Below are 25,467 nucleotides of genomic sequence, written 5' to 3' on the forward strand. Positions count from 1 at the left end.
CTTGGGGAGGGCGCTGAAGGGGGCGGGCGGGCAGTGTGGGCTCAGGAAACCACAGAGGGTCTTCCGCTGCTCAGGGCGCAGGAGACTGGGCTGTGGGTTCGAGTTAGGGTGCCAGCGAGCGAGCAAGTCTTGAGTGTGGCCGGGAGAAGCACAGGAGGAAGGTAAGATTTGGGGTGTATGGAAGACATTTATTTTTTATTTTTTGCAGGGGGGAGGGAGTTCTGCTGGCAGACCACACGGCCTGCTCTTGCCAACCCCCCGCAAAAGCAGTGGGTAAGTTTTTGGGTGCAACAGAATTTTTCGCCAGGCTGGAACGAGAAGGGGAAACCATGTTCTTAGCTGTGGTGAGAAAGCTTGTGGCGCGCACCCTGGAAAATGGGGTGCTTGTGTGTTCTGCAGTCAGGATTGATTAATTGATTGATTACCCAACCTTCATCCTAAGGTCCCAGGACGGGCTGCAGCATCAAAACACAATATAACTAAAAATGACTTTAAGTAACATAACAACTGCAGAAATAAGGCGCTGGAATGTACCCAAGGGTCATCTAGTCCAACCCCCTGCGATGCAAGAACTTGAACTAACTAAAGCATCCTTGACAGATGGGCACCCAACCTCCAAGGCCAGCAGGCAGCGTGGCCAATGGTCAGGGATGATGGGAGTTGTAGTCCAGCAAGAGCTGGAGGAGGGGCACAAGTGGCAGAAGAGATTCCTTAAACCCAGCGTTGTCTCTCCTCGCCAGAAGAGGAGGCTCGCTCCCCCCCCCTAGTCCCAGGGCAGGGATTCCCCCTTCTCTGGCTGTTGGGTTTCAAGCTTCCTGGGGCTTCCCATTGGAATTCAGAGGTAAGACCCGGAGCCTGAAGACTCCCCCCCCCCCCGCCTCCCCACGAGGCCAGCCTGTGTTTCTGGATCGCCCCCGAGAGGCACCTCAAAGCCATTTCCCTTGGGGTTTCTGTTTGGAGGGTCAAAATCCAACCGAATTGTCATTTGGGGCGCATCTGGACATTTGAGGTTTCATCCAGTCTGGCGAACAGCATCAGCCCAAAGGAAAGTGTGCGTGTGGTGTGAGAGAAAGAGCGACAAACAAACCACCCTAACTCAGAATCGCTTGCAGAAATGTTTGGCTGCATAGCAGGGGGCTAGACTAGATGCCCCTTGGGGGTCCCTACAAAGTTCCGTGGTGTGATGGAATATAGTTCCCTCCATTGCCTGTTGGAAAACCACCTCTGAAACAGAATGCAGTTGGCTGGGGTGGGGGCTCATAAGACGCCTGCTACCCCTGCTCTGACGTCAGAGGCCCTCCCCCCCCCTGGCCTGCCCCTCGGGACCCAAGTCCTGGGTACAGGCTGGGCGGAGGACACGGCAGCGATGCTTCTGCAGCTGCTTGCAGGATGGAAGCCCCAGAGGCACCCCCCCCCCCAAAGAAAGGGTCAGGGAGGAACGCACGCCTCTCTCAGCATGCAGACGTAAAGCAGAAACTCTGCTGGCTTGGCGTCCCAAGGAGAAGGAACAGTATTCTGCACGTGCTCAGAGACAACCTTGTTCCTTGCTCGGCCTGTTCCAGCCTCGAGGCGACGCGACGCGCTCAAGCTCACCAGACGCGCCATCGCTGCGCCCTTTCCCCCTGACATCCCAGAAGGGACTGAACAGGGGTCCCCTCTCATCCTCAGGATCGTGGGTGCGCGCCCTCGTAACGCAGACGTGTGACGTCACCTGCACATGCCTGCAAGTCGTGTGCGCGATGTCACACGCGCCGTGGGCAGCCATGTGCCTGTGGGCATCGCATGTCCGTGTTGCAGCGGCCAGCGGTGGCAGCTCCTCTTCCCCCTTCTCTCTGCGGCCAGCGACGCACCCTTCTCCGCGAGGCGCCCTTCTTTCTGCCTGTGTCCGAGCCCCCCACGAAAAGGGCGCCTCGATGGCTGGATGCGGAGGGCGGAGCTGAACTGTTTCTCTCTTGGAGGCCGGACCACCGCCGCCTGCCAGCCTTGCTCCCTGACTTTCTGGGTGCACTGCCCGGCCCCCACAATTATATTATTCTGGGTGACCAAGCAGCACCCATGGCGGCCCCCTAGAGTTGGCTTCTATGTGACTGAATGCCTTCCTCTCTCCCCGCCTCCCCAGAGATGCTGCCGTGCGCCCTGAGCGTCCTTCTGGCGACCCTCGTAGCCGGAGCCCCGGACGCCGCGCCCCCCTGCGAGTCCGAGATGAACAAGATCAAGGACCTGCTCCAGGTGAGCTGCGTGGGGATGGGGCTGAGCAGCGTCCCCGCCGGGCTGCCCAAGGACACGGGCATCTTGCTGCTGGGCTCCAACCGCCTGAGCCGCGTCTCGCTGGCCTCCTTCCAGCACCTGAGCGCTTTGGTGGAGCTCGACCTGTCCAACAACAGCCTGACCGCCCTGGACACCGGCGGCGCCTCGCTGCCCGGCCTCCAGCAGCTCGACCTGTCAGTCAACGGCCTGAAGAGCCTGCCCAGCTTGCAGGGGATGCCCGCGCTGAGGCGCCTGGCCCTGGCGCACAACGCGCTCTCGCAGCTACCGGCGGGGGGATTGCGAGCCCTGCGCGCCCTGGACGATCTGGAGCTGCAGGGCAACGGGATCCAGGATCTGCCCGAAGGAGCCTTCGAGGGGCTGGAGAAGCTGAAGGACGTGGACCTGGCCGACAACCAGCTGGAGGAGCTGCCCCGAGAGCTGCTGGCCGGGCTAGGCAACCTCGAGATTCTGCGCCTGGAGAGGAACCGGCTGAAGAGGGTGCCCGACGGCTTCTTCCCCGAGGAGAACTACTTCGCCTACCTGTACCTGGCGGAGAACCCCTGGGTGTGCGACTGCGAGCTGGTCTACCTGCGCGACTACATCCTGGAGTACGAGACCAGCGTGTATACTCGCGTGCAAGGTCCCGGGAAGGAGATCACCGAGAACAAGCCCGAGAGCGTGGAGTGCCAGGCGCCCGCTTCCGAGAAGGGGCGCCCCGTCATGCACTTCCAGGCGCACTGCGAGGGGCCCGCGGGAGACAGCGACGGGGGCGAAGAGGGCACCTGGGGGGAGAGCACCACGCCATTATCCACTGAGCCCCACGCCATTATCCACACGACACTGCCCTCCACGAGTGTCCGCACCACACCTTCCACTGCTCCTCCGACCACAAGTGTCCGCACCACACCCTCTACCGCTCCTCCGACCACGAGTGTCCGCACCACACCCTCCACCGCTCCTCCGACCACGAGTGTCCGCACCACACCCTCCACCGCTCCTCCGACCACGAGTGTCCGCACCACACCCTCCACCGCTCCTCCGACCACGAGTGTCCGCACCACACCTTCCACCGCTCCTCCGACCACGAGTGTCCGCACCACACCTTCCACCGCTCCTCCGACCACGAGTGTCCGCACCACACCTTCCACCGCTCCTCCGACCACGAGTGTCCGCACCACGCCTTCCACCGCTCCTCCGACCACGAGTGTCCGCACCACACCTTCCACCGCTCCTCCGACCACGAGTGTCCGCACCACACCCTCCACCGCTGCTCCGACCACGAGTGTCCGCAGCACACCCTCCACCGCTGCTCCAACCACGAGTGTCCGCAGCACACCCTCCACCGCTGCTCCAACCACGAGCATTGCCACCCTTGCGCCCAGCACCACGGCACCATCTCCCAGTGTCCCCCCTACGACTCCAAAAAACCTTCCCGGTCCTGTTCTCACCTCCACCCTGGACCCAGTCCCTTCCACAAGTCGCATGCTGCCCCCAGCAACTCTCCAACCCGCACCCCTTCCGACGGCAATGGCTGCCGCGCCCTATCCTCTGCCAAGTGCCACGGCCTTGCCAGCTCTGCCACCTCTCAGCACTTCAGCCCCTGCTCCCAGTCGCTGCCCTCCTCCTGCTGCGCCGGCCGCCCCTTGCCACTGCTCCCTGCTGCCCGCCACAGCCCCGCAGCGGAGTTGGCAGTGGTCTCCCAAGACCTGGGCTGGCAGGCTGGCTGCCCACTGTTGCCTGGTGCGCCTGGTCCTCTACGTTGCCTGCCTGGCACTGGCGCTGCTGCCCACCCTGGCTCTGCTGTGTTGGTTGGTGTGGCTGTATGCCAGCTGGCAGCGCCCAACCCTGCGAGGTGGGCCGGGGCCCCGGCTGGTCAAGTACCGCCAGCTGCAGAAGGGCGCTCCCAGAGGGTGGCAGCTGGAGGGGCTCGAAGCGCAGAGTCCTCTCGCCATGTCACGCACCTACCGCGTCTGCAAGGTGTTTGAGGCCGCCCCCTCCCGCTACGTCAGTTGGCTCTTCGTCAGCCTGCCGGGGCCAACGCAAAAGTGGCCCTGGCAACGCAGGCGAGGCCGGGCACCCTCTTCCTATAGCTTGGATCGCGGGCAAGACGCCATTGGGGCTGTGCGGGTGAAGCAGGGCACCGCCACTTTGTAGGGAGGTCCAAGGGCCAATGGACCCCCTGCAACTAGCGCAGGGATGAATTGGAGAATTGTAGAATCGGAAGGGACCCCCGAGGGTCATCAAGTCCAACCCCTGGCAATGCAGGAATCTCTGCTAGAGCATCAATGACAGATGAACACCCAACCGTCTTAAAAACCTCCAAGGAAGGAGAGTCCGCAACCTCCGGAGGGAGACCGTTCCATTTAGAGGCAAGGTCTTTTTGCATGGAAAAAAAGGAAATGAACTCGTAATATCAGGACTTGAAGATTGAAAATAAAAACTGGTTTCCAGAAGACAGAATGGCTGGATTTTTATGAGTGGATACCGCATTTAGCAGCAGGACAGAGAACCAGAAATCCTTTCATATTCTTCTCCTTTCATCTCTTCTCTCTCCTCCTTCTCTTGCTTTCCTCTCTCGTTCGGTCTCTCTTCTTTTCCTTTATTATTTTTGCCTTTTTTATAGATTAGATAGCTGTTTTATTTCAGCGTTTTATATAAAAAAAGCTTTGTAATGAGTATGAACTACTGATGTATATTTTTGAGTAAGTACTAATAATTTTTTTCTAAGCACATGCGAACATACAGGTATGTACTAAAAAGGGAGGGACAAAATCAGAGTTTGAACCTAAGGAGAGCCTTGCTGGGTCAGGCCAAAGGGGGCCCAGCAAGTCCAGCATCCTGCTCTCACAGTTGCCAACCTGATGCCCAGTATGGGAAACTAGCAAGCAGGATTTGAGTATAACAACCCCTCTCCCCTCCTGGCGTTCCCAGCAACTGGGATTCAGAAGCATTATTGTCCGGCTGCCCTCTCCTCCTCCATGAATTTGTCCCGTCCTCTTTTAAAGCCATCCAGGTTGGTGGCCTTCCCTGCCACCAGTGGCAGGGAGTTCCATAGCTTAACTCTGCAGTGCGTGAAGAAGGATTTTGTTTTATCTGCCCAGCAGCTTCCAGCATTCAGTTTCAGGGCACGACCATGAGTCCCAGTGGGAGAAAAACATTTCTCTAGCTACTTTATCAATCCAGGCGATGCATTATTTTTATAAACGTCTAGCTTGCAGCTGAAAAAATGGGTCAGAGGAATTCACTCCCACTGCTTCGGATGCCTCTCTGCGAAACCCAATCTCAGAGCACGAGATCTCAGTTATGGGTTTGAGTCCCACATTGGGGTAAAAAAGGTTCCTGCATTGCAGGGGGGGGGGGGTTGGACTAGATGACTCTTGTGGCCACTTCCAGCTCAACAATTCTAGGATTCTATAAACCCAGTGGCCGCTGACCATTTGAGAATTAACCAGTGCCTTTTAGCGGGGTCTGGCCCACTTCTTGAACAAGACTAGATAGTAGGGGGGGGGATGGGATTACTTGGAAGGAGCAGGAATGTGCTGCAAAAGTTGTGAGAGAGGCTGAAAGGGTTTGCTTTGTTACCCCCTGGGGGAGATTTCCCTTGGCAACAGAGTGTGGGGAAATCATAGAACTGGAAGGTACCCCCAAAAGTCATCTTGTTCGATGCAGGAACCACACAACTAAAACATCTCTGGCAGGGGGCCACCCAACATGTTTAAAAAACCCCAACAAAGCAGAGCTCGCCACCTTCTGTGCCACCGCCAAATGGCACTGCCAGGAAGTTCTTCCTAAAGTTGCGTTGGAATCTCCTTGCCATTTGAACCCATTGCTTCAGATCCTGCCCTCTGGGCAGGGGCCGGACAGAGGTCATTGCCAGACTCATCTGGCCTGCACCCCACATTGAGGCATGATCCCCCCACGTCACAGTGGGTGGGGAGGGGCCTCCTCTTCTTTCCCTCCCCTCGTTAAGCACCTATATATATATATCTATGAAGGTGCTTAACAATATATATATAACGGTCTCCAGTTATATTTGTGGCACCTGCAACGTTGCAGGAGGCCCTGCGAGGCTGGAAGGAACAGCAAAGGTTTTGCAGGAGGAGGATAAAGGATTTTAAGGAAGAAAGGCCCTGATTCCCCCCCCCCCATTCCTCTAAGCCTGCCAGTCGCTTACCTTCCTTCCCAGCCTCTTCAAATGCAATACAAAAAATTAAGAGGGGTCCTTGAGCTGCCCAGATCTGAGAGACGTTCTGGACCTGAGCAACTGGACTCCGGATCTCGCTGGTCAGAAAGAGCCGGGGTCATTCCTTCCAGAAGGGAGAGGCTTCTATAAAAGCTGAGCTGCCCTTGCATGGTTGTTCCACCACCAGGGACCCAGACCAGACTTTCTATGGCGCTGACCACCCTCGCTGCTTCCTTGTGAGTAAAGCACAATTCCTCTGGTCTTGTGCATAGGCAAGGATAATTGGCCTAGTTTTGGAACCACAGAGCTCTGGTGTGTTTAGTGTCCTGCTCTGACCTGCCTGCTTGTCCACTACTATGGTTATTTTGAATAAAGTTTCCCAATTTGACCACCAGTGTGTGTGTGTGTGTGTGTGTGCAATTGCCAACCTTGGGGTTTTTAGGATCCACCACATGCCCAGACGCTTGGAGTTCCTGCTAATGGGAGTTTAGGATCAGAGCCAAGAGGCCAGGATGCTCTTCTGAGATCTGGGAGAGACGGGGAGCATGGGCTGCCCTTACTCTCTGAGTAACTTACAAGGTAACTCACAGGGAAATGAAGAGGGCCTTGGTCTCAGAGTCCCTGTGTCTTAGTGAGTTTAGTGGGGTCTGCCAGGGAAAGGAGCAAGTTGCCTTGATCCCAGATTAGGGGAAGGCAGCTGGCCCTGCTTCTCCCAGCAATTCACAGGAAACCTATGGTTTCCGGAAACTGATATTCAGGAGTCTTGCTGCTTCTGTCTTTGCAGGCACAGCACAGCCGTCCTGGCTCGTAGCCACCGGCTGCCCTCTCCTCCTGCCCGAATTGGTCTAATGCTCCCCCCCCCAAGCCACCCCAGAATGTGGCCGTCAGCACCTCCTGCCGAAGAGAGTTCCACATTTAAACTGTGTGCTGCATGAAAGACCGGCTTAGAGAAATGGCGGTAGATGGAACAGCATTCTCCTTCATAGATTCATAGAATAATTGGAAGAGACCACAAGGGCCATCCAGTCCAACCCCCTGCCAAGCAGGAAACACCACCAAAGCATTCCTGACAGATGGCTGTCAAGCCTCTGCTTAAAGACCTCCAAAGAAGGAGACTCCACCACACTCCTTGGCAGCAAATTCCACTGCCGAACAGCTCTTACTGTCAGGAAGTTCTTCCTAATGTTTAGGTGGAATCTTCTTTCTTGTAGTTTGAATCCATTGCTCCGTGTCCGCTTCTCTGGAGCAGCAGAAAACAACCTTTCTCCCTCCTCTAAATGGCATCCTTTTATATATTTGAACATGGCTATCATATCACCCCTTAACCTTCTCTTCTCCAGGCTAAACATACCCAGCTCCCTAAGCTGTTCCTCATAAGGCATCGTTTCCAGGCCTCTGACCATTTTGGTTGCCCTCCTCTGGACATGTTCCAGCTTGTCAGTCTCCTTCTTGAACTGTGGTGCCCAGAACTGGACACAGTACTCCAGGTGAGGTCTGACCAGAGCGGAATACAGTGGTACTATTACTTCCCTTGATCTAGATGCTATACTCCTATTGATGCAGCCCAGAATTGCATTGGCTTTTTTAGCTGCTGCATCCCACTGCTGACTCATATCAAGTTTGTGGCCCCCTTCGCACGGGGCTGGTCTGTTCTGTCGCAAGGACACGCATGGGATGGAAGGACTGGAAAAGGAGGGAGCAAGAGCAACAGAGAAGGGCAGAGGGAACCATCTTTGCCTGAAGAGGCCGCTTCCAGATTCCTACTGGGCACGAGGATAGATAGATCGGGGCGCCCTGGGAAAAGAGAGGCAGCCACACAAGGAGGACTCACAGATTTTGGTTCTTTTATTAAACAGATGTCGTCTTCATCATCATCATCATCATCATCATCCCAAGGCCACCGCTGATTGCTGGAGGGCAGGGTGGGGTGGGGTGGGGCAGCTCCCTTCACCCACGTGGGGGTCCGGGAGGGTTATATACAAACGCAAGCAAAAATACACAAGAAACCAAAGTTGCCCAAGGAAGGGGGGCGGGGAGAGGGTTGCGCAAAGGGATCTGGCCTTGAGGCCCCCGCCTCTGGTCGTCAGCGCCCCCCATGGGAAGCCCCAAACCCAGTGAGGAATCAAGAGAGGGAGCGAGACAGGGGTGGCCCAGCAAAGACAGGCTGTTTGCTTCTGCTTAGGGAAGAAGCCAACTTCACCTCCTGTCTCCCCTGCAGCACCCTGGGAAGGAAAAAGCTGCCTGGCTGAGGCCTTGCAGGGTTTGGGGTGGGGGGAAGACACTGCCAAGCCCCCCCCAGCTTCCTGCTCCCCCTTCCCAATCCACTAACCACCCTGATTAGGTGGGCCCAGTTAAAGTGCTTTGTTAGTTAATTACTTAATTGCCATTACAAAAGGAATATTTAAAGCAAAATATACACAGCTCCCCCCATGGGTGGCTGGGGGGCGGGAGAGAATTCCGATATACATCCAACACGCGTCCCATGGCCGGTCTGGGTGGCGGGTCAGGAGGGAGGCGCCAGCGATTTTGCCCCCCTGGTGAGCCAGGATGAGGGCAACCTCATTCTCAGCCCCTTATAACTTCCCCGCGGATATGAGAGAGAGTGTGAGAGAGGAAGCCAGCAGGTGGAGGTGCCTGGCACGTGCTGCAAGATTACTTTTTTGGGGGTGGGGTGGGGGGAGTTTCACAAAGCCAAGAGGTCTGCCTGCAAGGGACATGGGGGAAATGGCTCAGAATGGGAGAACACCCACACTTCCTCCTCTTCTTCTCTCTCTCTCTCTCTCCCCCCCCCCGCAAAAGTGGATCCCAGCTGCTCCCAACACCCTGTCCCCATAAGCTGTGGGGAGTTGCAGCTTTCCTTCCTCCTCTGACTGGAAGATAGGAAAGTGGGTGGGAGGGGGGTGGACGGGACTCCCAGCTGCTTTTATTTACATGATTTGGCTTTGATAATAAAACCCTGCCCCAGAGGCGCCCCCCCCCCTCATCCTCTTGGGGACACTGAAATACTGTTGAATTCTGGGATGAGGAGGGGGAGTCATTTAGGCGTCGCTCTCCAGGCCCCTCCCCAGCTGCCCTGAAGTGGGACCACAACAGGCATTTCTTCAGGGATGTGGATGCAGCAAGGGGGGGGGGCTGTCCTCCTTAGGACCACCGGACCCCCACCCCACCCCAGCCAAGCACCCGGCTTCTTTCCTATCAGAAACAGAAGAGTTAAATGGGGACGCAGAGGCCCCCAAAGGGCAGCCGAGAGGAGGGGAGGGCGGGACTGAGAAATGAACCGCCAAGGCATCGCTTTCGCTTTCACCGGATGGTCTTCTCTGGGCCGTTGTTGAGCTCAAGCAGGGCATCTGACGAGATCCTCCTCCTCCTTCTCCCCCCCCCCTCCTGCCATGGAGTGGGGCAAGCAGGAGGGGTGGGATGGGGCGAGCCCCCCCTGCCCTCACCAGTTCATGATGCAGTTCCTGTTCAGGGTCATGAAGTAGACCTGGCTGCTGCCCCCGGAGCGGACGGAGGCGAAGAACACCTGCAGGGAGGGAGGAAGGAGGACGTGAAGGAAGAGCCTGGCTAAACAGCAGGCAGTCAATGGGGGTCAGGAATCACTCCCCCCCCCATTCCTCTGCAGTCAAGCAGTGGCCCTCCCAGTGGCCATGCTAGCTGGCTCCGATGGGATGGGAGGTCAAGGAAGATGGGGGTGTCTCCAGATTAGTGGAGAAAGCGGACCTCCACCCCACTACTGCTTACAGGCTGTGGGGCGGATGCCTGCATTCTCCACCGGTCTGGGCCAGGAGCAGCTGCTGCAAATTCAACTCTCCGGGGGTCCTGCCCCCCGCTGCCAAAGTGCTCTCCCATCTCTTGACCCCCCCATGACCAAACCTCTGCCTTCCACTTCACTCAGACCTCTGCTTTACCCAAACGATGCAATGGCATTGCCCCCCCACCTCCAATGGGAAAGGCGCTCTGGCCCACTGCCCCAAGCCCCGCCCTCAAGGGGTCCGCTTCTATCAAGGGAACTGGCACTGTTACACCTGCCTGCCACCTGCTCCACATTGGGAAAGAAATTGATCTTTTGCTGTGGCAGCACCTACACTTTGGAACTCCCTGCCTATGGATCTCAAGCAGTACTCTTTCTTGGTACCTGCTAAAAGCATTTTTGTTTAGATAAGTCCGCCCAGATGTTCAATGCGAGTTCTGACCTGCTTTTAGCCTACAGCTTAAATTCTTGCTGTTAATTCTTCTTATCTTTTTTTTGTAAAGTGATTTGAGGTTGTTCTTGATACACACACAAACACACAAACACACACTGTACTTTTCCATGTATAAGACTAGGGTTTTTTTTTACTTTAAAATAAGGTTAAAAATCTGGGGGCGTCTTATACATGGATAGTGCATATGCCCATTTTCTAAATGTGGGGTCCCCCAAGGTCTTATACATGGGGGCGTCTTATACACGGAAAAATATGGGATATGCAGCGGTGTAAGAACATTATGAAATGAAATAAATAGCTATCCACTTCTTTGCTTGCAAATGAAAGTAAGCCCTCCACCGTCGTGCCGGATCCGGCCTTCAAAGGCACAGGCAAGCACCAGGACTCCCAAGACAGACCCTCCCTTATCAAGAAAGGTAGTCCTTGGGCCTGATCCAGAACCCTGACTGATGCAGCAAAGAGGAAGAGGAGATTGTCAGGGGGAGAGCGCCCCCTCCTCTCCAGGCAGCAGTAAATGTAGAGCCAGCTGGGGTGGCGCAGTTGTGCCTTGAGACAATAAAACACACGCCACACACGCCCTGCACCACGGTCCCCAGCTCTCTGCTCAAGTGGAGCCTGGCGGGGCTCGATCCCGGAGGCGCAATTCGCACCCACCTTGTCGTTGCGCTCGCACAGGAACTTCAGGCGCTGTGCCCGCTTGTGCATGAAGACTCCGTCCAGGTGCCCCGTCTCTACCGAGCGGATCTCAATGGCTTTCTCGCCCCAACCCATGATCTGATTGGAGCAGATGTAAGCTGAGGGGCAGGAGGAGAGAAAGGGGGACACGTGAGTCTTCCTCATTGAGCGCTCTCTCTCTCTCTCTCTCTCTGTGTGTGTGTCCCAAGCCCACAAGGAAGACAGGAAGCGGCTGCAGCTCAGCAATGAGTCCTGAATTCAACTCTGTCACAGGATGCCCTGGGGGGCTAGGAGAGCCTCTGCCCAGCTCTGGCTGTTCTGCCAGCTGCAGCCCCTTTGGGGCGCAAGTGACACGGCCACCACCCTCTGGCAGCTTCCAGATTAGAGTACTGAAACACACTCTGCATGGGGCTGCCCTTGAAGATGACTCAGAAACGGGTCCAAAACGCAGCAGTCAGTCACATTATTGCTTTTATATATTGAGCTATGGTTTTCCCAGTAGTGATGTATGGAAGTGAGAGCTGGACCATCAAGAAGGCTGATCGCCGAAGAATTGATGCTTTTGAATTCTGGTGCTGGAGGAGACTCTTGAGAGTCCCATGGACTGCTAGAAGATCAAATCTATCCATTCTGAAGGAAATCAGCCCTGAGTGCTCCCTGGAAGGACAGATCGTGAAGCTGAGGCTCCAAGACTTTGGCCACCTCATGAGAAGAGAAGACTCCCTGGAAAAGACCCTGATGTTGGGAAAGATTGAGGGCACTAGGAGAAGGGGACGACAGAGGACGAGATGGCTGGAAAGTGTTCTTGAAGCTACGAACATGAGTCTGACCAAACTGCGGGAGGCAGTGCAAGACAAGAGGAGTGCCTGGCGTGCTCTGGTCCATGGGGTCACGAAGAGTCGGACACGACTAAACGACTAAACAACAACAATATTGATCTACTGCCCAGATTCGTCTTTCAACATACGGCATGGTTTCTGGGTGTTCTGATGTTTGCACAATCCTGGGATTCCTTTGGCAGGAAGGGCAGGAGGCAAACGAATAATAAGCTGCTGGGAAATGTCAACGCTGACTGGCAGCAATGACTCTGTGGGGGGTGGGTGGGATTCAGGCCAGGAGTATTTCACCGCCCCACCTGGGGAATTGGGGATATTGAGCCTGGTGAAGAGAAGAATGAGAGGTGACACGATGGAAGAAGCTTGTTTTCTCCTGCTCCGGAGGGCAGGACTCGAACCCATGGCTTCAAGTTACAAGAAAAGAGATTCTGACTAAGCACCAGGGAAAAAATTCTGACAGTAAGAGCTGTTCGACAATGGCTCAAAGGCCTTTGGGAGTTTGGGGACTCCTGATACCTTGGAGGTTTTTAAGCAGACGTTGGATGGCCATCTGTCAGGGATGCTTCAGCTGCCGTTCTTTAATGGCAGGGGGCTGGACTAGATGACTCTTGGGGGTCCCTTCCAGTGCTACAATTCCATGATTCTGCGAGGCTGCTGCTGGTGGAGACTGAACTTGGGACATTCGGCAAGGAAAGGTGCATAGAGCTGCAACACTCCCCCTGTTGCATAGCAGCCTCCTCAGCGTCTAGACTGCAGCCCCCCTCCCCGAGCGCCCCCTGCTGCTCCAGGCTTACCAACGGAGGTAGGCATCTCCCCCCACTGCAGCACGACGTCCTTGATGATGCGCCCGTAGGTGTTGACGTAAACGCCCTCGTCCTCATAGCAAAGGAGCATCTCCATCCCTTCGGTGTTGGACAGGAAGATGATGGCATGGGGGGTGACCTGCGACTGGATCTGGGGCAGCAGCAGGAGAAGGAAGGCTTGAATGAGGCACCCCCAACCACCCCCACGGCCCGCTCCTCCCTTCCGCCCGCTGGCCAGACTTACATGTACTGGTATATAGATGTCGTAGTTGTTTCCTGAGTCCACGTCGATGGCGTGGAAGCCGGCGCAGGATCCGTAGATCACTTTGAGCCGCTGGCCCTCCTCCACCGTCAGCTCCACCAGCAGCGGCCGGTGAGGCAAGTCAGCAAAAGACTGGAAAACACAGCAGAATGGGGTGGATGCTGCACCTGTCAGGGGTTCTTCAGCGGTCACCATTGCACCCAGGGGCTGGGCTAGATGGCCCCTCGGTGCCCCATCCAACTCAGCAACTCAGACGCTCTCCTGCCAGTCGCCAAATCAGTCCCCTCTCCCCTGATCCTTCCAGCCAAGCCACACTTTTGTGAGGCTCCCGCTGCTATCAAAACCCACGCTGAAAATCAGGGGCCCTGCCGTGCAGATTTCAGGGTGTCCAGCAGAGCCCCAAAGATTCACTTCTCCCCCAGGGAGCCCCCAATTCCAGCCTCCCCAGTACCTTGAAGGCCATGAATTTGTGGTAGGGCTTGGGTGCCCAGGCATAGACTTCCACTGAGTTCTTGAGTGCAATGACCAGGAACTTGATCCGCTCGTATTTCACTGAGGGAAAGAAACAGGAAGCCGGGGTGTGTGTGTTAGGGCTGGACCCCAAACCTTCCCATCGTAATCTGGGGCAGGCTCAAAGGGCTCTCCATGCTGGGTTCAATCAAGAATGACAGGGCGGGTTTGGCCATGAGAGATGGATCGTTGGACTGTGGAACTCCCTCCCACTGGAGGCAGGGTTGGCCGCCAACCAGGATCCTGGTAACTGGGAATTGCAGGAGGAGAGAGTGTTACTCTTGTGCTCGGATCCTTCACATGGGCTACTCATTGAGGCATCAACATTGCCATAATTGCTGGCTTTGGCCAAATTTAATTCTTTCCGGGGCAGAAGGCTTCTGGGCTGAATTGTCAATGGGACTCCTTGCCCCGACTGCTCAGCCCGGGACCTGCACTCCACTTACTTACCCACACGGTAGTGGACACAGCCCTCCATGTCCCCCACGGTGGTCCAGCCTTGCTTCTTCTCCACTTCAGGGTCGTTGTGCAAAATTTTGTTCCGCAGCCAGGAGAGGTAGTAGACGCGGAGCTTGTTCCTCTTCCCTAAAAGGGGGGGGGGTGGAGAGAAGTAGGGATCCTTTATTCACAGGTCAGGGGAGGAAAAAGGGGGAAGGGGTGTCTGGTGGGGGGGGCGGGGTTGCCTGCAGGATGTGTGTGGAAGAGATGCCTGTGGCCTGCAACTCCAGAGCCCTCTCCTTGGGCAGGGCTGTGCTTCCGTCTCAAGGCGCTAGGCAGCCGAAGGGATGCCCATGGCAGAGAGTCCAGTCGTTATTGCCAAAGTTAGCACTGACGAGTCGCTTCCACAGCTCTTTCCTAGGTCTGGGAGCTACAGAGCAGTTGCCACCATTAAATGAATTTCCCCGCAACACACGCAGCCAGAGACTGCGCCTGCGTGGAAACTTCCTCTGCTCCTCCCTTTTCATTCCCCTCCTGGTTCCAGGAGACAGGGGGGAAGGAGCTGGGTGGGGGGAGGAAGCCCCTGGCCCCTTCCCTTGCTGGACCTGCCTCTTCTTCCTCTTTTTCCGCCCCATCTTGTGCTCCCCTCTCCAGCTCTGAAGCTTCTCCTGCCTCCGACTCCAGCCTGCTGGCCGGTGCAGCTCCCCACAAATCACTGGCCCCCTCTCCCCAGTCAGACTCCAGTCCCTTTTCCCCCTGGGGTGCACCCTCCGCAGTGTCCCTCTGACATCCTGTGCCCCCCTTCTCCCTCGGGGGCTCCAGGCTTTTCCTCTTTTCCTCCCTGAACCTTGCTGTGTGCACCTATATAAAGAATTACAGGGCTGTGGGGGGGGACTTATGGGGAGGCCCTAGTAGGCCAAGGCCGGTCCTCACCCGAGATGGTGGTCAGGAGGTTGAGCCCTTCCAGGACGTCCATCTGCTGGAAGCGGCGCCGGTTGATGAGGGTGTAGACCTTCCCTTGCCCGCTCCGGTCCAGGAGCATCAGTCCGTTCTCGGTCCCCACCAGCAAGTTGACCCCTAGAGGGTGGGCACCAAGGCAGAGGGTGAGGGAGAGGCCAGGGGGATTGGGAGGGGCAGCCGTGCCCTGGCCCACCTGCCCTCCCTCCCTCCCCACCCGGTCCCTGCCTTCTCACCCCAGAGGGCGGCACACAGGATCTCCGAGTTGAAGCGCTTCTTGTACTTGCGGATCTCGGGGGTGTCGCTGTGGGGCCGCGTGTTGGTGGGGTTCACATTGACCACAGAGCCCTTCCGCGCCTCCAGCTGCAGCTGCTCCAGCCGCCCCGGGTCAAACGCTTTGCGGGTGGAAAGAGAAAGAAATCACACAGGTCAAGCCTTCCTGGTTTGCTCCAGGGGGTGGGGGGTGGGTGGAGCGGAGCTGCCTGAGGGTCTCCTTCGCTGGAAGGCGGTGGCCTCTTCTCAAGAGAGCCTTGGCGGCTGTCCGCCATGGATTTTTGAGCTGCGCTTTTTGCACTGCAGCGGGTTGGGCTAGATGACCCCTGGGGTGACTTCCAACGCTACGATTTTACATGAGGACTTGCCCTACCTGGAAATGCTGCCTTTGGGGACTGAACCTGGGACCTTCCATAAATTGATTTTCTTACCCAATGATTCAAAAACCCTTTATTCACTTTGGTCTTCTCATGCCATAAATATGCATGCCATCCAAATCTGTTGCCATGACACTCAAGGTCCAAAATAGCTGCATTTTTAAAAGTTATCCACTCCCGCAGCCAGCAGGGAGAGGACGCTTCATAATATAATTTCAAATGCGGCAGGGAAAATCCACGTCTTTCTTTTGCAACTGTAGTAATTTATACTTAATCCTTGGTTTCTTCCCCCGCCAGATAAATCTAGAAACATTTTTTTTTTGCCATTGTTTGAAGTGTCCCGCTCCACTGACTATGGGTATTGTTTGAAATAAAAATTTCTTGGCCTGCAACATGGATCTGTCTGGTTTTTTTTTAATGACAAGTCTGTGCAGCACAGGCTCTCGTGCAGGAGGAAGCAGGCCAAGGGACACCCCTCTCCTCCCCTCCCCATCTACCCTCCCTGCAAGGTCTCACCAGTGATGGGGATGGTGTCGCCCCCTCCAGGCGAGCTGTGGTAGATGCCCAAGTCCACAAACATTGTGAAGGAGCTCTTCCCGGGAGCCTTGACCAGCCCCCTTGACTGGTACTGCAATTGAGGGGGGAGGGGGGTGCAGTGAGAGAGAGACAGAAGCAGGTTAGGGGGCGATAATATCCAATGCCTGCAGGAGGGAGGGTTCCAATGCCAGGCCCCTGCACTGCCCCAACAAGCCCAAATGCCCAAGGACCATGCATGGTTTATTTAATTGGCTTTAACTCCCTGTACTTTCTTTCCCTGCCCGCTTTGGATAAAAGGTTACGGTTTGCAGAATCTCACGTTTTATTGCAACTACTGCTTACGTTTTCAAAAAACTAGCTACAAGCCGTTTGTGATTCTGCACAAACCTGATTTGGAATAATTGCCATGAGTATCCCAAGAATGGTAAAATCTTGCATTGAACAATTTTTTTAAAAGAACCAGAACTGCCACCACCTCCTTCTGCTTAAGTCCTGCCTGGAAGCGCTCAGGCACTGCTGAGTTCTGCTACGGAACTCCCTGCTGCAGGAGGCAGCGATGGCCAGCAACCCAGTTGGCTTTAAAAGAGGACTGGGTAGATTCAAGGAGGAGGAGGAGGAGGTAAAAGGTAAAGGACGCCTGGATGGTTAAGTCTAGTCAAAGGCGACTATGGGGTTGCGGTGCTCATCTTGCTTTCAGGCCGAGGGAGCCGGCATTTGTTCGCAGATAGCTTATGGCCAGCATGATGACTAAACCACTTCTGGCACAACAGGACACCATGCTGGAAGCCAGAGCACACAGAAACGCCGTTTACCTTCCCGCCGGAGCAGTACCTATTTATCTACTTGCACCGGCATGCTTTCGAACTGCTAGGTTTGAAAGCAGGAGCTGGGACAGAGCAACGGGAGCTCACCCCGCCATGGGGATTCGAACTGCCGACCTTCCGATCGGCAAGCCCAAGAGGCCCAGTGGTTTAGGGCACAGCGCCACCTGATCTATTGATGGCTAGCTAGGATGGCTCTGCCCTGCCCTCCGCAGTGGGAGGTAGCAATGCTTCTGCATCCCTGGAAACAGCAGGAGGGGAGAGATGCTCTTGTGCTCGGATCCTGCTTGTTGGTTTCCCATGGGGGCATCTGTTTGGGAAAAGGCAGCGCATCCAGCGAGGCTCTCCTTCGGTTCTTAAGGGCTGGTGATGTCGAGACAGAGGCCAGACTCTGCTCCCGGAGACCTTCCTCCCAAGCTACCCTCACTTGCTCGCTAACAGCAAAGGCACTGCAGCAGGAGCAGACAAAATGCCCTGTGGCACCAATCCTCAGGCTGGCGGGCGATGGCTTCTCCCCCTCGCTCTGTCACTGCAGGCCAAAGGAGAAAGGGGGAGGCCTGGAGCAAGCCTTCCTCCCTCTTCCCCAAACTCACGTCGGTGGCCGTGTCCTTGGCCGGTGAGGATGAGCCGTTGCTGCTGCTCTTGGCCTCGGTGGGCGAGTGGCTGGGCTGGACCACGTCCGGCAGGTTGGTGTAGCCGTTGCTGTCGCTGTGCAGGAGGCCCCGCTCCTCCTCGGGTGTCTGGGAGAGGGAGGCGAGGAGGGGTGTCAAGTCAGCAGGGACGGAGAAATGGAGCCCTCCAGCCCCATCGGTGGTGGGGTCTTGCAGCCCCCACGGTGCTCAGAATACGACACACACACACACACACACACACACACACACACACACACACACACAGGCCCAGTAGGTGCAGACTTGGGTGTCTTGTTTGAAGTGCTGAGCCCCCCTTTACATCATCCTCACCATCATCCCGCAAGCATCTAACCCTCCACTGTGGTGGAGACCAGCTGCAGACGCACCTCTTTGCCCTAGTTTTTGACACCTGAGGCGTAATGTTTCAGGACCTACCTCATTCTTATGGCCTCAATCCGTTTTAAATATTGTGCTTTAATGCTGCGCCCTTGCCCTGGGGCCTTAGGGCACGTAACAAAGGAATAAATGGAAAAGCTTCAGGACCCAAAGTGGACGCCGCCCTCCTGCAGGGAGGCCTTTTCATAGAATTGAAGTTGGAAGGGAGGGTGCCAAGGGTCATCTAGCCCAGCCCCCAGCAATGCAGGATCAAAGGAGTCCCTTCCAGTGCTTCCCCCCCTAAAAAATTATATGTTTAAGGGTACTCTCCTTTTCCTACTCATACTGCCCCTCAATGAGGCCAAACTTAGATTCACAAAATGTTTAGGGGTATGCGCCCCCCTGTGCCCCCCCCAGAAGAAAGCACTGGTCCCCTTCCAGCTCTACAATTCCATGACCTCGGAAGGCAGTGGACTCTCTTCATTGACGGTTTTTAAGCAGAGGTTGGGGGGTCGTCTGTCATGGATGCTTTAGCTGAGATTCCTGCATTGCAAGGGGTTGGGCTAAATGGTTTTAGGACTTTCGTACCCCCAGGAAGCAGTTCCTGCACCTCCCAGCCAGAAGAGGGAGAGGCCAGGGGAGAGATCACCCCTACACACACACACACACACACACACACACACACACACACAGGCCGGAGGCTGCGAAGCGTGGTTCTCACCCGCTGCACCAGCATGGTGCCCTCGCCATAGGAGCTCTCTGAACCGCCACTGCCGCCCGTCAGATCCTCCACATCATGCACCACCATGGTGCTCACGGAGTCTGTGTCGCCGTCTCTGCCCCAGGTAGGGAGAGGGGAGAGGTCAGAAGGCACACGGAAGCAGCCCGAGGGGGACAGAGGCCACACTAACCCTGCCGCCCCCTCCTCCCCGCCCAGAGACCACAAAGCGGGGGTGCACCATCAGGCTCTGCCCTTGGAAGAAAGGGAAGAGGACAAAGGAAAGTGTCCCCCCCCCCCCATAACACTAGAACCTGTGAGGGTCCAATGAAACTGAATATAAAAAAAGTCCTTCACACTGAACAGAGTTAAACTATGGAACTCCCTGCTGCAGGAGGCAGTGAGGGCCAACAACTCGGAGACACATCAGACTGATTCATGGAGGAGATGGCTCGGCTTGGCTTCCATGGATGGAAGCCGCGATGGTTCTGAATGCAGGGTGCCGGAAGCCACAAGAGGGAGGAGAGCAGCTCCTGCGCTTGGATCCTGCCTGCGGGTTTCCCATAATGGGCACCTGGCTGTGGGAACAGGATGCTGGCCTGGGTGGGCCAATGGGCTGATCCAGCAGGTGCTCTGAAAGGCCCTTGGGGAGACTCACGAGGAGGAAGAGCGCTGCCCCTGGACACAGGCCCTGCTTGGGGGCTCCCTTTCCCCTTTGGTCCTGACCCTCCTGCCACCAACGGGGCTCCCCTAAGCTCCTTGCGTGCGCCCAGGCACTCCCAAAAAGCGCCGGCGTGTCCACAGCCCCTCGCCTCACCTGGTCCCCGGAGTGTCCGCCGTGGGCTCGGAGCGCTCCCCTTCTCCTTCCTCCTCCTCCTCCTCTTCCTCCTCGCTTGAGTCCATCTCCTCGCTGGAGGAGGAGTAGTCCATGGCCTTCTTGAGGGGCTTGGGGGCTGCCTCCTCCAGGCGATCCTTGGGCAACACAAAGTTCTGCGGAGAGGAGAGGAAGGGGGTCACGGGTGCCACGGGAGGGCAAAGGAGGAAGGAGGGAGGGGGAGATAGATAGATAGATAGATAGATAGATAGATGATAGATAGATAGATAGAGACAGCAGGTGGGAACACCACCAAGCAAGCTTGCATGGGGGTTGGCCTGCCTGCAATGGAGCCCCCACCCCACCAGGAAGACTGCTCAGTGGGCAGTTTGGGAGAGGCATAGCAAGAAGCCAGTGCCAACCTCTCCTGGCCCCCACTAAAACCACACCTATCGATCCCCTACCCTACCTCTTTTTTGGTCTGCTCAACCTTTTTAATAAGGAATGGGGAAATTTTACAGCTTATCTTAAAGACCATTGTAAACAGTTAAAATCGTAAGCAGGACTGGAATATCACTTGTAGTTTAATGGTGAATTTTGGACACAATGGAGATGTAAGAGATTTGGATTATCATAAAATACGCAGGAGGAAATGACTGACAGCAGGGGTCCACAAAGGGGAGGAGGGAAGTCCAAGAGATTCCTTGGAATCTTGTTTTTATGTTGTATGCTGGATATGTGACTGTAAACTTTCAATTTGAATAACCAAATATTTTTCTTCTCTTTTAAAGGGAAAAAGTGGGGGGAGAAAGCAAAGTTTATTGGGTTCTTGGGCACATGTCATGTGAGAGACGCCTAATCAAACATGTGCTCAAGCAAAACGTGGGGTGCTCCATCCGTGGGGTGAGGCTGGTGACCCCCAAATGGGGCCTGAGCCAGCTGGGAAGGAGGAGAGGGGGGTGGAGGCCAGCAATTCCACTCGGCAGCCCTGCTGAGCTCAAGGCCCGAAATGCGTTGAATTGGAAATACGATTTCCCATTTCATCTCTGTGCTCAGTTGTTTACAGGTCCTGTTAACATGATTCTGTAGGTTTTTGCGCATCGCTTTTCTCTGTTTCAGTTTTGTGACAAAATAAAAAAATTCCTTCAGTAGCACCTTAAAGACCAACTAAGTTTTTATTTTGGTATGAGCTTTCGTGTGCATGCACACTTCATCAGTTTTGTGAGTTTGCTTCCCTGCCCTGGGGCTGAAAAAATTCAATGAAGCGGGGTGGGGTGGGGAATCTATATAAATGGCATAAATAAATAAATATAAACAGAACAGTGGCCGATTAGCTGCACTGCCTGCCAGTCCGTTCTCCTCTAGGCCCCAACCAAGCCAGAAGCTGTGAGCAAAAGCAGCAAGGGGGACTGGGAAAGGTCCGGGGGGGGGGGAGGTAAAGATGCAGGGGGGGTGATGTCCACGGAGGAAGGGGGATCAGGGAAGACTTCATGATCTCACAATGCGGAAGCAGGGCATAATGGTTTAGGGGCAGGAGAGAGAGACGGAGGACGTGGGGGGGTACTGACCTCTCCAATTGCCCGCTTATAACTCTGAGTCGTGCAGAAGGAGGGAAAGAGGGAAGGAAGAGGAAGAGAAAAAGGGCATAGAAGTTAGGCCGCTCCCCACCAGGTAGATTCCCCCAGCCTTTGTGGGTCAACACCCCAGCCACCTCCCCCTGATCGCTTGTAAGTTTCAGGGCAAAGGGAGGAAGAGAGTGAGAGTGAGAGAAAGAGGAAGAGAAGGAGATATCCAGGGGAGGGAAATGGCCAGGCTGGGCTATGGGTCAGAGGGTAGGATTTGAGAACACACACACACACACACCCTCACACACACCCTCACCCTCCAGTCATGCCCTTCCCCAGAGGAAAAAGGGGGGGGGGTAAAGAAAGCTCCAAATTCCGTTTAAAACCCTTTCAAGGCAGAGCATGCAAGGAAGGCCACACATTAAGAGCCGTCCATAGAGAAGCGGCCCAAGAGATTACCTGTTCCCTTTGCCCAAAAGCTAAAGGTGTGCTTCCTCTCTCTCCCCCCACTTCCTTTCCCCCTCCCCAGGTTTCCCCCGTGACCCTCTCCTCCCTACAAAACGGGGCTGCAGCGCAACATCCCATCTCCCCCCCGCCCTGGGTGCACTGGGAGAACTTGCCAGGATTCCAACTAAACGTTGGGAGGATTTAAAAACAGAGGTTGGGTTCTTGAGCTGTGATTCCTGCATTGCAGGGGGGTTAGGCTGGATGGCCCTCGGGGGTCCCTTGCAAACATACAGTTCCATGATTTTATGGCGGAGCCCAGGGGTCCCCCTCTGGGTGGACTCCTCAGTCGAGAGTGGTGGGGAGAGGGAAGATGGACGCAGAAGGGGCAACGGGCCTCCTCCCTTCCTCAGAGAGTACTCACGGCTGGCCGGCCAGGCCGGGACCGGTGGTCATCCCCCTTGGGCTTGTTCCCTGGCGGCAGGATCGGAGAGCTGTCCAGTTTCAGGGGGGCTGGAGGAGCACAGCGGAAGAGGCGTCAGAGAGACCCCAAAAGGCACAGACGTTGTGAAACACCCCCCCCAAACTGAACATGTAGGGCTTAGGCAGGAGTGAGGAACCAAATCTGTTCAGCGGGCTGGAGGGTTGCTACCTATTCCACACTGTCAGGGGAGCATCTGCCATGAAAGGAGAGGGTCTCAGGTTCAATCCCTGCCGGCCTCTTCAGGTACGGCTGCGAGAGATTCCCGTGTGCCAGGGGTTTGGGCTAGATCAGGGGTCTGCAACCTAAGGCCCATGGGGCACAAGCGGCCCACGGCGGTCGTTTAACCAGCCCACGAAAACGCCCCTGAACTGAGCTGCCCACTTAGTGCAGCGCGGTGCGGGTACTCGCTTTCGTGGTGTTGGAAATTGCGTCTGTGCATATGCCGGAAATTGCGGGCGCGGGCGTGTGATCCGGCCCACGGAGGGATCTCTGCTGCAGGCAAGGCAAACCTTACCAACCCCTGGGCTAGATGACCGCTGGGGTCCTTTCCAACCCTGCAACTCTTTTGATTTCCTGCTTGAAATCCTAGCGAGCCACTGCTCACTTTGTCAGATGGACAAAGCGTCTGGGGGTGCTGGGAATGTCCCCCTGCCAGACACCCGGGAGAACCACTGCTGCCAGCCAGTGCGGACGACACCGCAGAAGGCAGCTTCCTGCAATGCCAAGGAGCAATGCCCAGGGAACTGTGCGTCCCCCTCCCCTCCCCTAGGTCACCCCAGATCCGGCCGCCCCCTCACCTCCTATGCGGTTGCGCTCCAGAGAGCCAGCCTGAGGCAGGTTGCCTGTGCCAGACTGCAGCATACTGTCCGCCCTCTCCCAGCCTGGGTCGCTCCTCCGGAGGTCGGGGTTGCTGTGGGGGAAAAGAGGGCACCCCACTGAGTTTAGGCCACCTCCCCAGCCCCCCACTCACTCCACACACACCCTTGTTCCGCAAGGCTTTGTCCCAGCACCTCCAGCAGCAGCAGCAGAAGAGAACCCGTCACCGCGCAGAGAGAGAGAGAGAGAGCGCACCGCAGAGGAAGCCCCGCTGGCCAGCAAGCCGGCTCTGTCATTACCTACTGGCGTTTGGCACGGGGGCCAGAGGGTCCCGGGGTGGGGTCCGGCGGGCGGGCTGCGGGGGGGCAGGAGGAGGAGGGGCTGGCGAAGGGCCTCCCCACCGGGGGCCCCTCTCCAGCCGGCTCTGCATGTGGATGTGCCAGGCAGACTTGCTACGGGGCCTGTGGAGGGGAGGAGCACACAAGCACGTCAAGGGGGCAGGGGGGGGTTGTGCTGCTGCTGCACCCCTCCGGAGCCCTAGGGCAGCCGTGGGTCAGGCGGAGCTTTCCTCCATCTTGGCAACCCTCCCAAAGAGGAGTTCAGGATAATATAGATCCATCGCTTGCAGGACATGGAGGGGTTCGGTGGTGGGAGAGAGCTGGCCCCCAAGGGACCGTTATTTTGCTATTATGTGTTGGCCTCGCTTGTCTTTTTTTGGGCATAAAGAAAATTCAAAAGGACTTTACACAAAACTGCATACCTACATAAAGCAAAAAAAAACACACAAAAAAAACCCCTAAAACCATGGATGTGCAGAAAGAGCAGCCTAATGAATCCCACTTGCACTCCGGAACTCCCTGCCTATTGACATCAGGCAGAAAAGAATCTGCACGGGACTCCTTTTGGTGCCTGCGAAACACATTTTGCGTTAGGCAAACCCTGTCCAGCTATTTAAAGCGACGTTAATGGTTCAGAATGTTTCAATCCGTTTCTTATAGTTTATTGCAGATTCCATCTTTCCAATAATAATAATAATAATAATAATAATAATAATAGTAATAACAACTTATTATTTATTTATACCCCGCCCATCTGGCTGGGCTTCCCCAGCCACTGTTTCAAAGAGCTGCTTTCACCGATAATTTCATCGTTTTATGGTCTTTTGTAGATCACTTTGAGGGGTGTGTGTGTGTGTGTGTGTGTGTGTGTATAATCAAGAGGTGTATAATTTTTACAAAACAAGTTAATAAATGAGAGAGTGCCTCAAACTCTCCCAGAAATGTTTCTGCCTGGAAGCTGCCAGGGAGGGCGCCAGGCTGGCATTCCCAGGCAAAACTCTGTGGTCCAATCTGGCCTTGGCACGAGGGTCCCTGGTCCTGGTCCTCCAGACCCCTGGGCCTCCCTCCTCAAGAGGACCCAGCTCCCCCCCCCCGACTCTTGCAGCCTCTCCTCACAAGACGTCGCTCTCAGGATTGAGGCCCAGCACGCAGCGCTGGACCCCCGGGACACCTCAGGACCATCTTACCTGGCTCGGACTGCGTGGACTGGCCGAATGGCACCGCCGCCACTCCCCGCCCCGCTGGTGTTGAGTGCTGTCGCGATGGAGGACGTTCGCTGGGGGACCTGGAAGAGGTGGAGGAGGAGGGAAGCATGAATGGGGTGGAGGGGGCCCAGGGGAGCCACCTGTCTCCTCAACCGGGACAAGGGTCTGAGGACAGAGAGATGGGGAGGGGCAACTTTAAGACCCTTTCTCTGCTTCAGCTTCCAATCAGGAAAAAGAGGGACGCAAGTTTCCTACCCTGCAAGGGCAAGCAGAGTGCTTTGCTCTGGGTGCTTTAGCTGAGATTCCTGCGTTGCAGCGGGTTGGACTAGATGACCCCTGGTGGCCCCTTCCGACTCTACGATTCTATGATCGCTGTGATTCAGAGGGCAGAAGCCAAGGGTCAGGGCTGACCCTTGCAGAAGCGTGTGTCATGAGGCGGCTGCAGTTTGCCACTCTTACCCGTCTCTGCCAGTAACCTGGGAACTCAGATGGAGGGAAGAGAGGCTGCCTTACTCTCCTCCTCATCTCTTTGTCTAGACCTCTTTTTAAGGTTGGTGGCCATCTCTGCTTCCTGTGGCAGGGAGTTCCATAGTTGGCCTATGTGCTCAGCTTAATTGAGCTCCTCCTTCCTTGCCTCTCAAAGCAGAAAGACGCGTCAACTCCCATACCCCCTGCGACTTTCGATCAAAAAGCCCCCAAGAGATGGGGTGGGCGTGTTGGGGGGGTACAGGAGGGACCTTGGGGTGCATGCACTGTTCAAAGGATGCACGCCACCCACGGGGCCACGCTCCTGCACATGCAGGACATGGGGTGGTTTAGCGAAAAGACCAAGCTCACTTTGGGAGGGAGGTGGATTTGCAAAGTGAACCCCACAGCTCTTCTCTTGGGTAGACCTTCCCCAGTGGGTCACCTTCCAGCCTCTGCCTGGAATTTGGGGTTGGGCTAGATGCCC

At 55.9% G+C, this 25,467-nt stretch overlaps 2 protein-coding genes across 7 annotated transcripts in view; one reads left to right on the forward strand and one right to left on the reverse strand.

The window, feature by feature from the left end:
- The first annotated feature begins 68 nt into the window (after positions 1-68).
- LOC118095777 (uncharacterized) lies at positions 69-4,923 on the forward strand. Its single transcript, XM_088655508.1, has 2 exons — positions 69-161; positions 2,120-4,923. Exon 2 carries the CDS (start codon positions 2,122-2,124, stop codon positions 4,399-4,401), a length of 2,280 nt encoding a protein of 759 aa, XP_088511634.1. The 5' UTR covers positions 69-161; positions 2,120-2,121; the 3' UTR covers positions 4,402-4,923.
- A 3,334-nt stretch (positions 4,924-8,257) lies between these two features.
- The window catches only part of MINK1 (misshapen like kinase 1), a 54,314-nt gene continuing 37,104 nt past the window's right edge, over positions 8,258-25,467 (reverse strand). For 2 of the 6 annotated variants that reach the window (XM_088655505.1, XM_035134505.3), the window contains 17 exons: positions 24,498-24,595; positions 23,272-23,433; positions 22,954-23,066; positions 22,097-22,185; positions 21,232-21,255; positions 19,667-19,839; positions 18,853-18,967; positions 17,718-17,864; positions 16,283-16,394; positions 15,353-15,511; positions 15,093-15,236; positions 14,172-14,306; positions 13,663-13,763; positions 13,194-13,343; positions 12,941-13,100; positions 11,290-11,429; positions 8,258-9,953 (listed from right to left, as the gene is read on the reverse strand). In XM_088655505.1, the coding sequence (XP_088511631.1) occupies positions 9,870-9,953; positions 11,290-11,429; positions 12,941-13,100; positions 13,194-13,343; positions 13,663-13,763; positions 14,172-14,306; positions 15,093-15,236; positions 15,353-15,511; positions 16,283-16,394; positions 17,718-17,864; positions 18,853-18,967; positions 19,667-19,839; positions 21,232-21,255; positions 22,097-22,185; positions 22,954-23,066; positions 23,272-23,433; positions 24,498-24,595 (2,106 nt within the window). In that variant the 3' untranslated portion in view covers positions 8,258-9,869. The remainder of the gene's footprint in view (positions 9,954-11,289; positions 11,430-12,940; positions 13,101-13,193; positions 13,344-13,662; positions 13,764-14,171; positions 14,307-15,092; positions 15,237-15,352; positions 15,512-16,282; positions 16,395-17,717; positions 17,865-18,852; positions 18,968-19,666; positions 19,840-21,231; positions 21,256-22,096; positions 22,186-22,953; positions 23,067-23,271; positions 23,434-24,497; positions 24,596-25,467) is intronic. The other 4 variants (XM_035134511.3, XM_088655506.1, XM_035134506.3 and 1 more) reach the window with 3 other exon arrangements.

Source organism: Zootoca vivipara, chromosome 12, assembly GCF_965207765.1.
Source record: "Zootoca vivipara chromosome 12, rZooViv2.hap1.1, whole genome shotgun sequence".
Lineage (NCBI taxonomy): Eukaryota > Metazoa > Chordata > Lepidosauria > Squamata > Lacertidae > Zootoca > Zootoca vivipara.